Raw genomic sequence first — 15,500 nt, 5'->3', positions numbered from 1 at the left:
CTTGACTTGAATCACTGAATCATCGATTAATTGGCTAAATTTCATTTTGAAAATTGATTTTCAATGCAAACTGTATAAAAAGCAAGTTCCATATTTTACCTGATGACTATGTCTTTGTACCATAAGGGATTTTCAAAGTCAAAAGAATCTTCAAAAGAAGGAGTACATTAACTTTATTTTTGTCAGTTAAATCTATGTGCAAGTCTGTTTGATCTAATTGATTATCTATGTAATACTATGTACATCGTAACTAGCAATGAAATGCATTGTAATATTATTACATGTACATTGTAAAGTTTATTGGATCCCAGGAGTTTTCTTACAACAGCACTTGCCATGTGTGTATCATTTACCAAGTACATGTTTTCTTTATTTACAGTCAAATGTCAAGTGAAGTCACCACTTCTGCCATCAACATCACCAGCACCAGTGATAGTACCAGCCCAGCCAATATCTATCAATGCCATACCTCACAGTCCCTTACAAGCAGCTCCACGGAGTCCAGTACAAGTGACACTGGCTAGAAGTCCCATTCACACTGCTCCCACAGTACAAATTCAGAGTCTAGCACAAGCCAAGTCTCCAGGCCCTATCTTCACTACAGCATCAGTTCAAAATCTCTTCCAAACCACAACTCAAGCTTTGCCAGTCTCACAAATACCGATTCAGGCTGTTCCTGCAACAGCTACAACAGCAATTGGAACTAGTACCACTGCAGCAGTGGCAGTTGCAGCACCAGGAGTTGCAACTTTTACATTGCCACGACAGCTGCAGATCCAGCCACTAGTTTCCCTAGTAGGAGCACAGACATTCTCACAACCAATAGTTTCTATTGCCGGTGGTCAACCACGTCCAACATTGTTGACATCACCAGCTCAGAGAGCAACATTAATAACACAACCCCAAACTGTCGTACAGGCAAGTGCCAGTGGTGCTCCAGCACAAATCCTTGCACAGGTTGGTGTTCCAAGACCACAGAGGCCTATTGCACCCCCAAACATAACAGTGCCTCACCAGACCATACAGACTTCAGCCCCTCAGATTTTACAAAAGGCAATGATGCAAGCTGTACCAGCAACTCAAGTTGTGCAGGCTAGTGTGGCTCAGCAGTCACAACTTCTTAAAACAACTGTTGGAGGACAGCAGGTGACAATACAAAAGGCAATACCACAATCTAGAATACTACACAGTGTACCACAACAACAAGTTCAACAGTTGATTCAGACAAGTACGGGACAAAAAACACTTGTACCATCTCCTATAGTTCAGCAAGCTGCTGTTATGAAGTCTAATCCCCAAATTATACAGAGTACAAGTGGCCAGCCTATATTTGTGCAAGCAGGAACAACTATGTCACAGCCACTAATTCAAACTACTATCGTGCATCAACCAAGTGGTGTACAGACTCAAATCATACAACAGCCTGCTAGTGCCGCTGCCACAGCTGTTCAACCAGGACAACAGACTCAGACAACAGTACAAGCACCACAGAGTTTACCAAGTACTGCTGTTCCCGCGCAGATGATAAAACCTGTCATTGCCCAACAGTTGCAGCAGGCATTGCTCAGAGCTAGTGTGAGTGGCACTGCAGTGACGCAAGCCCAGGTTGTTACCATTGCTCCAACAATGCAACTGCAGCCAGTAGGTCAGCCTGGAACTATTGTGAAACAATCAGCTTTGCCAGCACAGAAGATACACACATTGCCACAACTGCAACCTCAACCAATTCAAGTACAGCTTCAGTTACCTAGCAAGCAACAGCTTCAAAGTTTGTTACCACAGCATCAGCAACAGCAGATACAAGTGCAGCAACCGCCACAACAACAACAACAACAACAACAACAACAACAACAACAACAGCCACAGCCACAACAAATTTGTCAACCTCAAGCACAGCTTCTGTCACCAATACCACAAGTGCAGCCACAACTACAGGTACAGGTACAGCAGCCAAGCCAAGAATCTCAACAGCCACCACCACAACCACTACCACCACCACCACCACCACCACCACAACAACAACAACAACAACAACAACCACCACAGCAGCCGTCACAGCAACAGCAATTGCCTCAACCAGAACCTGTGGTTTCAACAGCCAGTCCCGATGTTCCCAGTGAGTCCAAAGAGGAAGTAATACAAGACTTACCTGAAGAAGTAGAAAGGGAACCCATCTCCTCAATTGATTTAGCAATAATGAAAAATTTGTTGTATCCACAAGCACCTTTAGAGAAAAAGAAACCTGAGGTCAAACCACAAACTGAGGAAGCTGAGAATGGTAAGAATTGAATTTGTTAAATGAAGTATGACAGTTTGTATCTCTCTTCATTATTTCCTAGAATGTACCATGTATGCAAACACACTAAACAATAACCAGTAAATAATCTCTTGTAGAAGTATACAAAGGGACTTGGTCTGAAATTTGTTTGTCTTCATTTTTGTTTTATGATAAAAAGTTACGTATGATTTACTATTTACTAAAATGTGCCTTGGCACCAATAGTCACTGACAAAACCCAATCATAGCCTGATATACTACTACTGCTGTGTGCATGTACATATGAAATCTTTTCTCATACACCTTTTCATTTCAGTGGTACAAGGAACTGTGCAAGCATTATTTTAAATCATACTATTATCACCTTCTCTACCAACAAAAGTTCATAAGTTCAGGTCTTCATTTCCTTTTTACAAATCTCTGAATAATTTTATTTTGTTCTAAAACAAAGCTAGTCTTTGAAATGCACTTCACTGCTGTACAAAGTTGTTTAATATGATGGCGAGTCATTTATTCAGCACCAAGTGTTCAGTTCTAGCACAGCACATGTAATACAAATCTTTGAAACACAAAATAAACTTGAAATATGAATATTTTGAATACTTCGCTAACAACAAGTAAATATAGTCAGTTGTAATACAAAGCAATTTTTTGTGACATTTCACACAGATGTTACGGCAGAGGAACCTGCAGAATTTACATGGGAAGAGTACTTGGAAATAACTGGTGCAATGGCTGTACCAAATTCATCATTTAAACATGTAAGTCATCAGTTTGTCTTTATGTATCAGGTATATTAAACTATAGATGGTGACCTCTGTGTCAAAGGTCAAATGACCCAAAATGTTCAGTGTTCATGTACACCTCTGAGTCTGACATGCATGGACCTGTGTCGACCAAACCTGGCACAACTGACAGATATTGTACTTCAATATGCACATCACTTTGTTCTGTGACCTTCATGACAGTTTAACCAAATAGAGGTGATATTTGTTAAATTTAATTTAGCATATGAATTAGTAAGTTGAAACTTTATGATTAAGGACTATGTTATTGACTAAGACTTGCTGGACCATAGCTTATTACTTGTTAGCAGTTTTCAATGTTAAGTGTTCACTACACTATATCAAGTTGAATTGTCTTTACAAATAGGAAGAAAAGAAAACATTGCCCCAGAACAATAATGAATATTTGAAAGATTTATTGCAAAGGACCTAAACTTATGTTTGTGAGACATAGTTGTTGGGCTGCTTCACTAATGTTTTCAACAATTTAAAGGGAAGAAAATGTAATTGCAGAGTGAATTGTAAAACTGAAAACCTGTATGTACTCAAATGTAACACCATCTTCCACACCTACCAATAGGTTGAATCAAGTCTAGAAAGCCCTTTTGTGCCCGGAATGAAGCTAGAAGTGGTCAATCGGAATATACCCACAGGTCATGTGAAGACATACTGGGTAGCCACAGTCATTGCCACGTGTGGGCAGCTGTTACTAATGAGATATGATGGATATGAAAGTGACAGGATTGCTGATTTCTGGTGTGATGTCACATCAGGAGATCTACACCCCATAGGATGGTGTGCCCAACATAGTCAGCAACTAGCTCCTCCAGAATGTAAGTATAGTGCAGCACTCGCTCACACACACACACACACACACACACACACACACACACACACACACACACACACACACACACACACACACACACACACACATACACACACACACACACACACACACACACACACACACACACACACACACACACACGTTTATAATGTAATGATAGAAGTAACATCACACTTTTCAGTGAATTGTTTATCAAGCTATCTTTGCACTTTATGTTAAACTAAGTTTGGTATATTGACTCCTTGAGTACCATAGAGATCATTTTGACCATTTTTGTTTCAAAGTTTTTTCAGATTAATGTAGACTAAATTGTAATACCTGGTCTTGTTCTCATTTCAACAGCCATCAGAGATAAATGTGATAACTGGAGTGAATTCTTAGTGCAGGACCTCACAGGTGCAATTACAGCTCCAGTATTTCTACTGGAAGGGGTAAGTCATTTTGTGAACTTTTAATTTTAAAATGAATATAATGATTTAAATTTTAGCATAAAGTACACAAAGTACATGTTCATACCAGTTGATATTTTCAGAACTTGTGATCATTAGACAAATGGAAAATATTGTACAAGATTGTACAATGACTTTTTGTGAAGTAAAGGCATCATCACTAAGTAGGAGGGTAGTTACTCTCTCTCTCTACCAATACCATAAATTCCTGACACCCCAGTATATGAGCTTGACTTTGATAAAACAAGTTCAAGTCTAAAACTAAAAAAGGAAATCTCTATGTTACAAGTACAATTTGAAGGTTTTAAATAATTTCAAAAGTAGCTCAAATAAATGTATCTCAAAGATGCAACCTAGTTTGAACATATGGAAAAGCAGAAAACCATGTCTGTTCATTTAGGGAAATACGTGGTTACAGATTGATCAGATCACTTTGAGATACAAAGGATATAGGCATTGTTTACCGCAACAATTGCAGTGAACTTAGCTAAAGACTTACAAACCATTACCAGTAATTGTCAGCATCATCTGTATGTATAATTTTGCTCCAAGTACGGTTAAAAGCAGAAAATAAGTGTCCTAAAAGATGTACAGATGTGTTGGTTTAAGGTAAAAAGGTCTAAATGACATCACTTTAGTGATGCTCAATAAAGTTTATTATTTCATAGTTATGGTCACGTGACAGATCAATCCATATTAATGATCTAAAACTAATCACATTGTAATTTAAAACTTTCAAAATATGTATTAAAAATGTTTGTTTTTCAATTTCTTGCAGGATGCAGGTCGAGCTCCTGCAGATCAAATCAAACCTGGCATGAAAGTGGAAGTTACACATCCTTTGAACCCCCTTGAAGTATGGGTTGCTGTAATTAAAGAGAATTATGGTGGTAGATTGTTACTAAGGTGGGAGGGAGCTACAACAGATGCTTACGACTTTTGGCTGTTTTACCAATCTCATAGAATCCATCCTGTAGGCTGGGCTCAAGAAAAGGGATACGTACTTAAGCCACTTACAGGTAATCCATAGTGTTATGTTGTGTTCCTAGAAAAGACACTAAGAGTGTATCAACCAGTTATGGAATATTACATTGCATCAGTGTTTTAAAGTTTTAAAGTAGGCTTTCAGTAAAATCCAGAGAGTTGAAGTTGACTTCCTAACACCCATAAAATTATTCAACATCATCATCATTATTGCTATCTCTGTCTAAAAAGTAGCTAGCCCAAAATTATCTGTTTTCCTTGTTCACCTCTCCACATTGACGGTAGTGTTGGAGGTTAAAAAAATCCACATTCATCGTGGGCCACCCTATTTGCATACAATTGTATGTGTATGCTCTAATTACATTTGGTAGCAAAATAGAAACGAAATCAAATGTGTGCCATTGCCCACCTGAATAACTTAATATTTAATGAGATAATATCATTACATCATTGCCTATTATGGGTAGGACAACAGTGACCCAATATTATCATGTCACTATTAACAGCATATGTAAATTACACTGTTGACACCGAGAATATCAACTTGGCCTAGAATGCGGAAGTGCTATTTATCTAGACATCTTCAACATAGCTTCACAATGGTTACGATTACACTATATATTTCCTGTTTTGTAGTTACAGTACAGTGCACTGTGGTTTGCATTATCAATTGTTTATGAGTTATAATCTCTATGTTCTTTACTTTTCACAGTGTTGATGTTGGGGGCACCATTTTCAACTGTAGAATGGACCTATATACATCAAAAAGTTGTTTGTGCTGCTAACAAAATGCCTTTACCAAAAGCTTTCTTCAGGGTAAGTTACAGGATGTCTGCCACACAGACACCCACTTGTGAGATTGCCATCACCAAATTTAAATAAGACACTCAGGTTTCTCTCTTGTTATTTTATCCAGTTGTTGTATGATCTTCATTGTCACTATAGAATTATATCAAATTAGCATTATCCTAGTCATTGTTTGCATTGCCATCAACAGTGGCCTCACTTTACAACATCATATAGGAGGTCACATACATGCTGCTCAGGTGGCTGTACCCCGGATGTGTGTAGAAACACAGTATTTCCCTTTTGATGATGTGTATATTTTGTCCACAGCTAACATTCAACTTTGTTCACATATACATAATGCGAGAAAAATAAAGATGCAAAAAGTCAACAATTGGAACTTGCAAAATTTCTTTCTAAGTGTCACATATTTTGTTCTTGATTCAGAATCAACAAGTATTGAAAGAGCACATGTTCCGTGTTGGTATGAAGTTAGAAGCTATCAATCCCAAAGCTCCATCACAGATTTGTCCTGCAACAGTTGTGAAAGTGTTCAATGCTTTCTACTTCCTGGTTGAGATTGATGACCTGAGTGCAGACAAGACACCAGTACAGTTTCTATGTTATGGAGGCTGTGGTGGTTTATTTCCCATGGATTGGTGTCGATATTATGGAGTACAAATAACAGTACCCAATGGTAAGTACTAGAAACTCATCAGATTGATTACTTTCATTTGAGTACAAATAATATAAAAATGACATGTGAATAAAAATTATATGTTATTACATATTAAACTCATTATTTGCCATTTACTCTAATCTAATTTTTCAGGCTATGATTGTACACGTTTTGATTGGAATGAGTACCTCAAACACTGCAATTCAGTTGCTGCCCCTAAGCCGTTTTTCAGGACAGTAAGTATATCCAGACTTAGGTTATAGTTTAATCCCAGGCTCTCACATTAGTGTTATCAGTGAAATCATAAGTATTACATGGGATCATTGTTTTGTTCTGGACCAATTTTTTCTATAGCTCTGACAAAGAACTGTTTTGCACCTAAATGTTAATCATAATCTAAAGTGGGTGCTAAACTATTATGCATCTGTCCATCTGTCTCTCTATCTACTAAGTAGACAACTTATAGAAATACTTGAGTGCTTTATACTACTGAAATTTGCTATCATAAGATGAGCCACTATTCTGTTAAAATAAACATGGACCCGTATGTGATGGCACAGAAAGAATTTAGTGGTGTCCTTATATTGGACATTGACCATTACTGTCTGAGTCAAAAATTAGAACCAAAAATATCCATTTCATGTATTAGTCACAAAATAAAAAAAAAAGGGGGGGGGGGGGTGTTTCTCTTCAATGAAGACTTCATGGACAAACTTTTGCCTCTATACCTAGATTTAAAAGTGTTGCATTACAAACAGTTACATATTTGCAAATTAGTAAATCAAAGTGCATGCCTAAATAGTTAAAATTTTCTTTGTAGGTATCACCTGATCATGAATTCCAAAGAGGTATGAAACTAGAAGCAATCAATCCATTCAATGCTAGTCAGATCTGTGTTGCCACAGTTACAAAGATAATTGACAGGCACATGTGGTTGCACTTTGATGGATGGAAATTACCCAATCACATTGTGGATGTAGAATCACATGACATGTTCCCTGTTGGATGGTGTGAATCTACTGGCTATCCTCTGAAACAACCCAAGAAGTTGCTAGGTAGGTCTTATAATGTTGTTACTTTGAACATCGCCCTCTGTGAAAGTGTTTGATTATATTTTGATAAGTACAGGCTATGTTATAAGTAACCCCTTTTCCACTTCATTGCTTATGATAACACATGTATGAACAATAATGACCTCAAACCTGACAAATCCTTATACAGCACATACATTTCAAACATTAGTATTTTCGTATGTACACTTAACTTAAGACTTTGAGACAAAAATTCAAAATTTGGAATATTTTTCTGTGACTAACACCTTCCTATCACAATTTAGTATTAATATCATGTAAACTTGTACCCCTCTCCTACCATGTACCAGAAGAGCATCCCTAAATGTCAAGAATAATAACATCCCAAATCACTATTTCCTCAATGAACAGTGCCCTCTGGTGACTAACCCGAGAGAACAATTCATGTTTGATAAGCATTTCACATGGGAAAGAAATTAGAGAACAAATTCATTGAATTTTTTTCTTATATTACAGTGAAGAAGACTAAAAAGGTTGCAGTTGTGTGGCCAGAAAAACAGTGAGTACACACAATTTGTATTTTAACTGTCTTTATAGCATGCACTTTACTTTTGCCCTTTACACTTGGGGAGATATGGGAAGCTTGGCAAAATCATTACCTTTCACTTAACAGTAACATGTACAAACAAATTTAAGTATAATTTTTGTGTTTTGACAGAGTTTCCAGTAAATCTACACCTCTCAGTCCTGGAAGAGACTTGTATCAAAAGATGAGGGAAGGTCCACCAAGAGGAGATGAATCAGGGGAAGAAGGTAGGACCCTCACTTTCTGCCAATTATTGTTAGTCTTTGTATCATTTTGGGTATAATTTAAAAAAGAGAATATTTAACTATTTTCTCATGTCCCTGCAAGCTGAGAGTGTGAGACAAGCAGTGTTCGATCAATTTGATCCCAGAGTCTGAAGCAATGTGCAAGTTAAATTTTATTTTTGCCAGAACAAAGAGGACATGAGAAATATAATCCCACACTAATTTGTTTAAGATAGAATGTCTCACACTCGTTAGGGAAATTTTATTCCCCAACTCGTGTGAGATATTCCATCTCAACCCACTGAGGTGTTGGATTCTATTAGATCTCAGATAAGTATTCCAAATAAATGTTCATTTTCCTTGTTCTAACAGGTAAAGCATCTCACTGGAGTCCAAAGATTTACTTCAATCACAAGTGTTTCTCTGGACCTTATCTCAATAAAGGACGCATTGCAGAACTACCGAGGGCAGTTGGTCCCGGTATTGTGACTTTGGTGCTAAAGGAAGTGATCTCACTTCTTATCAACGCAGCCTACAAACCACCCAGAGTACTACGTGAATTACAAGTGGAACATGAAGAGACTGCCGGAATGAATGGACATTTACAAGTTATGAAAGCAAAGTGAGTGGTTAATAGCTACTTTTGTCAAATCTTCAACTCTGTTAAAAGTTCATAATTTTGGGTTACAATGATACAAACTTCGGGGGGGGGGGGGGGGGGGGGGTGCGTCATCGAATAAATGAAAGAATATTGAAGAAGATATTATATGTTTACACAATAAATTTGACACTATTCTAAGTTACAGTAGATTGGAACAGATGGAGATAGAATGTCATTATGTCAGCCATTTAAAGTTTGTAAACTGAAGCCCATAAAACTAGTTTTTAGCACAATCAGTTTGATCTGAACATTGGTGGGTATGTTTTAGTGATCATGAGATGAAGAATTGTGCATGTATATATGGTCCCATACACAAATAAGGTCTAAAAAAGATGCAATATTTGGTGAAACTCTGAACTGAAATTTGTTAAGGTGGTTATAGGGGTGTCTGATGTGAGAATTATTGAACACAAGATTATCTCATTGATATGCAAATGAGTGATCAAATGTGATTTGTCATAGTCAAAAATTTAAACTCATAACTGCCAGGCAGATGGGGCTAAAATTTAGTAGGGATGTATCTAGAGGTGTCCACCTGAAAATGTAGTTCAAGACACATGGGCATAACAGTTGATAGTAACCCTGACCTCACCCATTAGTATGGCAGCCTTTAGCAAAGATGTAACCAGGAAGGGTATATACGTGACCAAACAATGGACATATTATGCCTAGCAACAAGAGCCATACCCATAGCAACAGCAAATTATCAATGCATATTTCAAAGATCACAACTGAGATCAGATTGCTAGTCAAGTGAACAAGAGCCATGCCCACATCAACATGCAAATGAGCAAATGACGGCACCTATGGCAAAATAACACATGAGTGGTGATTAGGATAAATGTTAAAAATATAAAACTTACTGATGAAAATACAAGTTTTGTGTCCTTTGTATGACAATTCCTGACATTATTTGTCTTTTTCAGGTACAAAGGCAAGAGTTACAGAGCAATGGTTGAAATCTGCAAAGCTGCTGATGAAGTAGATAAATTCTGTAGGGATATGTGTATTAAACTAGAATGCTGTCCAAATTTGGTGGCACTGAGACAGATTGAAGACAACTGTCCTGAGAATTGCTCTATGCTCACCAAAACTAAATATAGTAAGTACAATGTCAAGTTCCTCAGATCAGTTGCTGTAGCTACTGTAGTAATATATAATGACTGTGAACAAAGTAAGAACATAGACTCAAGTTCCTGACATCAGTTGCTATAGCTACTGTAGTAATATATATAATGACTGTGAACAAAGTAAGAACATAGAGTCAAGTTCACTTTAGGTTTGTAATAAATGTATAATGATTGCCTATATAAATTTGAAAGAGAGAATTGTGAAGTCTGTGAAGAAAATATGAGATAAATATAAACACAGAATCTTCACTTTTATATCTTAGCACACTACTATGGTAAGAAAAAGAGAAGCAGGATAGGACGCCCTCCAGGTGGTCACAGTAACCTAGAACATGGACCCAGGAAACCTGGAAAACGCAGGAAAAGGAGGAAACCATTTGTGCACAGAAAGAAAAGAACATCCTCTAATGAAGAAGCTGGAGAAAGAAAAGGAAATGACGAAGATGATGATGAGGAGGAGGAGGAAGATGATGATGATGATATTGAGAATGGAGAAGGAGAAGGAGAAGAAGATGAAGAAGGGGAGGAGATAGCAGAGGAGGAGAAAGTAGTGAAAAGGAAAAAACACAAGAAGGAAAGAAAACTGGAAATTAAAGTCGGAATGAAAAGACCACTTATAATGACAAGGGCGAAAGCATTGCTGGAATCAGCTAAAAGAGCAAAGGTAAGACCACTGATAATGACAAGGGCTAAAGCATTGCTGGAATCTAAAAGATGAATGCAAGATGATTTGATCATGGTTCTTGTGTGTAATTTGTATATAGAAGTGTTATTTTTGGATAAAGATAGCAAACTTAGGTCTTGTTAAAAAAAAAATTACTTTAAAGTATATTCAGTTGTGCTACATATAGTGTTATTGTCAATAAATAAGGTAGGGTTATGTCAAGGTCAGGGTCATTTTAATGAATATTTCCACAAATTTGAAAGTTAGCAGAATGTCATAATTTTTCCAACAATAATAAATTTGTGTGTTTTATTTTGTTGTAGATTCCCAAAATACTACCTGACAGAGAACGAGGCAAGAAGATGATCACCAGATATGGAGCACTAGCTAGTGGTTCTTCACATCACCACCACTATCATCACCACCACCATCATCACAGACAACCTCATCAACACCATCACCATCATGCAAGTGGTGATGGTTCTTCAACATCAAAGAAACGCACAACAGAAAGCAGGGTGAGTCATCCTTTACAGCTGCTCTTAGATGGAATTAGCCAGCGATATGACAATTTAATGAGTAAATAAGTATAGTAAACACATGTGATTTGTGTGCAAAGGAGCTAGTATTATCCCCAGTGGATGAGCACGAAGGGTATATTACATTGAGTTGAGTATGACCAGCTGGTCAAATATCAAAATCAAGCCAATAGCTGCACGTAAATGACACTACATGAACATTACCTATGTAATATTACATTTAAACCCCATGTGTGTTAGCCAGTGGCAAAGAGTATCAAGTGTGTTGAAATTTTGAAAACATAATTATATATTTTGACCTTTCAGGACAAAAGTTCAGAAGAAATTTTACTCTTTGAAAGTAATCCACTCCATTGGCCGGTATCACAAGTTGTAGACTTTATCAAGACTACTGACTGTGCACCTTTAGCCAAGATTTTCAAAGAACAGGTATGTATGATGGCTTAAAGTCAGTTATGGACTTGTCTAGTCAAGTCTGGCCTACTTAACAGTGTACACCAACCAAGTAGGCAATATTTTGTCACTTATTGCCTTGCCACGAGGCACTACAAGATGTTTGTTATTGACCCTGAGAGATGTTGTGTAGAAATTCTTCCATGAGACAGAAAGCCTAGGGAAGTAGTTGATACATAGCAGTAAGAGTTGTTAGAATGCCTTATAGTGCCCAAATATGGCAAGACAATAAGAGTTGTTATAGTGCCCAAATATGGGAAGACAATAAGAGTTGTTATAGTGCCCAAGTATGGCAAGACAATAAGAGTTGTTATAGTGCCCAAATATGGCAAGACAATAAGAGTTGTTATAGTGCCCAAATATGGCAAGACAATAAGAGTTGTTATAGTGCCCAAATATGGCAAGACAATAAGAGTTGTTATAGTGCCCAAATATGGCAAGACAATAAGAGTTGTTATAGTGCCCAAATATGGCAAGACAATAAGAGTTGTTATAGTGCCCAAATATGGCAAGACAATAAGAGTTGTTATAGTGCCCAAATATGGCAAGACAATAAGAGTTGTTATAGTGCCCAAATATGGCAAGACAATAAGTTTTTATGACATATCACATTCTTAGGCATCTGATACAATTGACTGGTGTTGCGTTGAGCTCTTGTGTAAATATCATATGCAACCAAATGTAGATCTGTCAGATTTCTAGTCAGCTCCTCCTCCTTTCACACACCCTGTTACTTCCTTTTTTTGTGTCCCTGCTGTCAAGAAATTTTCAAGGCACGTAGGATACACATCTGAAAAATAGATTCATTCTGCCTAGCAACTAAGTCCACGGCCATAGCAAAGTAAAATTATTGTTTTGTATTGCAAAAATAATGATGGCTAACTGGAAATTGAATAAACCTTCCATATATAAACATACCTTTGCCCATAGCTACAGCCAACTGTCAGAGTCTTTTGTTGAGATGCCAATGATGACTTCAAAGTAAAGTCAAGTGAATGAACATTTAAAAAAAAATTCACAACTTGCACAGCAACCATGCACATACCTATAGCAACAGCCAAATGCCAGGGCCTTTTGTTGAGATGCCAATTATGAAGTGAAGTCAAGTGAATGAACATTCAAAATAATCACAAATTGCATAGCAACCATGGACATACATATAGCAACAGCCAAGCATCAATACATTAAGTAAAGATAACAATGAATCAACTTGCCAAAACTGAATAATGTCCCACTAATTAAACCCTCAAAAAAATAAAATTATCGATCATTGCCCAAACTGTACAGTTGGGCTGCAGTGCCATTGACACTATTTTGAATGATTCATGGCAGTGCATTAACATGGTGTTTCATCATGTGGGATTGTAATGATAAAGTCTTGGTGTATTGTTACAGTTTTACTAATCATTGCAGAAAATCGTGTTTTTTTTCTATTTTCATAGGAGATAGATGGCCAGGCTCTTCTCCTACTTACACTACCCACAGTACAAGAATGCATGGAATTAAAGCTAGGACCGGCCATCAAATTATGTCATCACATAGAAAGAGTCAAGATTGCTTTCTATGAACAGTTTGCTAAGTGATGGAATTAAAGCTAGGACCTGCCATCAAACTATGCCATCACATAGAGAGAGTCAAAATTGCTTTCTACGAACAGTTTGCCAAGTGATGGAATTAAAGCCAGGACCTGCCATCAAACTATGCCATCACATAGAGATAGTCAAGATTGCTTTCTACGAACAGTTTGCTAAGTGATGGAATTACAGCCAGGACCTGCCATCAAATTATGTCATCACATAGAGAGAGTCAAGATTGCTTTCTATGAACAGTTTGCTGCGAGAAGTGATCAAATCACACAACTCAAAATCTTTCACCCCTGGAAAACTGGAATGTACATACTTTATATTTCAGTGGGTACGCCACTTTAATACACACACAGTTAGGTGTGTTCAAAGACAAGTACTATACATGCAAGGAAAGGACCATAACTGTCAGCCATGTATTGAACAATTTAATAGCCCTAAACTGGGACAAACTGAACAAAAGTAAACAAGATTGTGAATATTATATAATACCATGTCTAGCCTTGTACACTAGGAAAATGAATATCTGAAAATCTAAGGCTGATATGTTGAATCGTGATCAAGTATTAGGAAATGATATGCATGCTTTAGAGCTTTGCTGTTTCGGGGGTACTGATAGAGTAGATGTATGTATTACACAACAAAGTTCTTTAAGCAGAGCATGTAATCATTTTCGCTAACGCTTTGTCAAATTTTAGTCTGAGTATCAGTTACCTGTACTCCTCAGAGGAATAAGAAAGCTTATAAGATGTAGAATAGATTAGAAACATGTGTTCAGTCTAACTGACTTAGATATATATAGAGATGTGAATGGGGTGCACACATTATGGAGACATGATATCCATACATGTAGAAGTGTGGTTGTATGAACTAGGGATGTAGTCTGCTGAGACTTCTACATTGTATATTATACTACATTTAAAAAAAAAATGACTTAACATTTATGGAGCAGGTGTCAAGATAGTCGTGAGTTCAGAATTTATGTTGAAGTGAAGAAAGAAAGTTTTGTTAACAAGTGGAAGAATATATTTTGATGAATTGAATGAAACTGTAGTATGTAGTAACAAAACAAAACACTAAAGGTCATGAGGTTAAAAATGAAGTGGAAAAATCCAAATGCAAAATGCATTTTGAATCTTTGATGGGTATTTTGTTGTTAAACTTGAGAGTACACTATAAATCTTGTGAATGTGATGTCCACGGGGAACAGGTTATTTTTAAATGACTAGAGCAGAGTAGAGAAGGTTTTAGGTTGGGTAGAAGGAAACGTTTGGTGCTGTAATTTTCATGCAAAAAAATGAGATTGTGATGGATAGTTAGTAAAATCTGTCAAAGTATATCCCTCTTTTATGAACAAATTGAGGGATTTCATGGAAGGGTTGACAGTTTGAGGGGGGATATGAAGGGAGACTATTAAATTGATAGGGTGGTGTATTGTCTATGCAAGAAATCAGTGTGGAGGTTGTCAGCTTCATCATATTACATTTTACGATAATTGTGATACACGCTTTTGCACTATCTGACTATGTACCTTTCACCGTACTAACAGTAACAACATTTGATTACAATATCAGATAAAATAACCTGCAGTCTTTGTTGTTGAGAATGAGTACCATATATAACAACACAAGATTGTTTGGAGGGGGTGTGGGGGAAGGAGGGGTTATAACTTGTTGTAAGTCCATAAGTCCAGAGAATAAATGTAACACTACACAAAGTCTTTAAGACTCTCTGATCCTGACAACCTTCATACTGGGTTGATTCTAGAAATGCAAAGTTGATGAAGTTGTGCCTTGTTGGTTCCAAGAGAAAGTAGAGT

General features: G+C 37.1%; 1 protein-coding gene across 1 annotated transcript; it reads left to right on the top strand.

Annotated features, from left to right (window-relative positions):
• The first annotated feature begins 1,281 nt into the window (after positions 1-1,281).
• On the top strand, positions 1,282-13,681 carry LOC144433192 (scm-like with four MBT domains protein 1). The gene is made up of 18 exons (XM_078121504.1): positions 1,282-1,768; positions 2,099-2,278; positions 2,947-3,038; positions 3,643-3,895; positions 4,255-4,343; positions 5,140-5,380; positions 6,058-6,161; positions 6,579-6,828; positions 6,964-7,046; positions 7,631-7,865; positions 8,358-8,400; positions 8,560-8,654; positions 9,024-9,273; positions 10,239-10,414; positions 10,706-11,106; positions 11,430-11,624; positions 11,952-12,074; positions 13,541-13,681. Exons 1-18 carry the CDS (start codon positions 1,282-1,284, stop codon positions 13,679-13,681), a joined length of 3,438 nt encoding a protein of 1,145 aa, XP_077977630.1.
• Positions 13,682-15,500: the final 1,819 nt, after the last annotated feature.

This window comes from Glandiceps talaboti, chromosome 1 (genome assembly GCF_964340395.1).
Source record: "Glandiceps talaboti chromosome 1, keGlaTala1.1, whole genome shotgun sequence".
Lineage (NCBI taxonomy): Eukaryota > Metazoa > Hemichordata > Enteropneusta > Spengelidae > Glandiceps > Glandiceps talaboti.
This window is presented reverse-complemented; position numbering and strand designations above follow the sequence as displayed.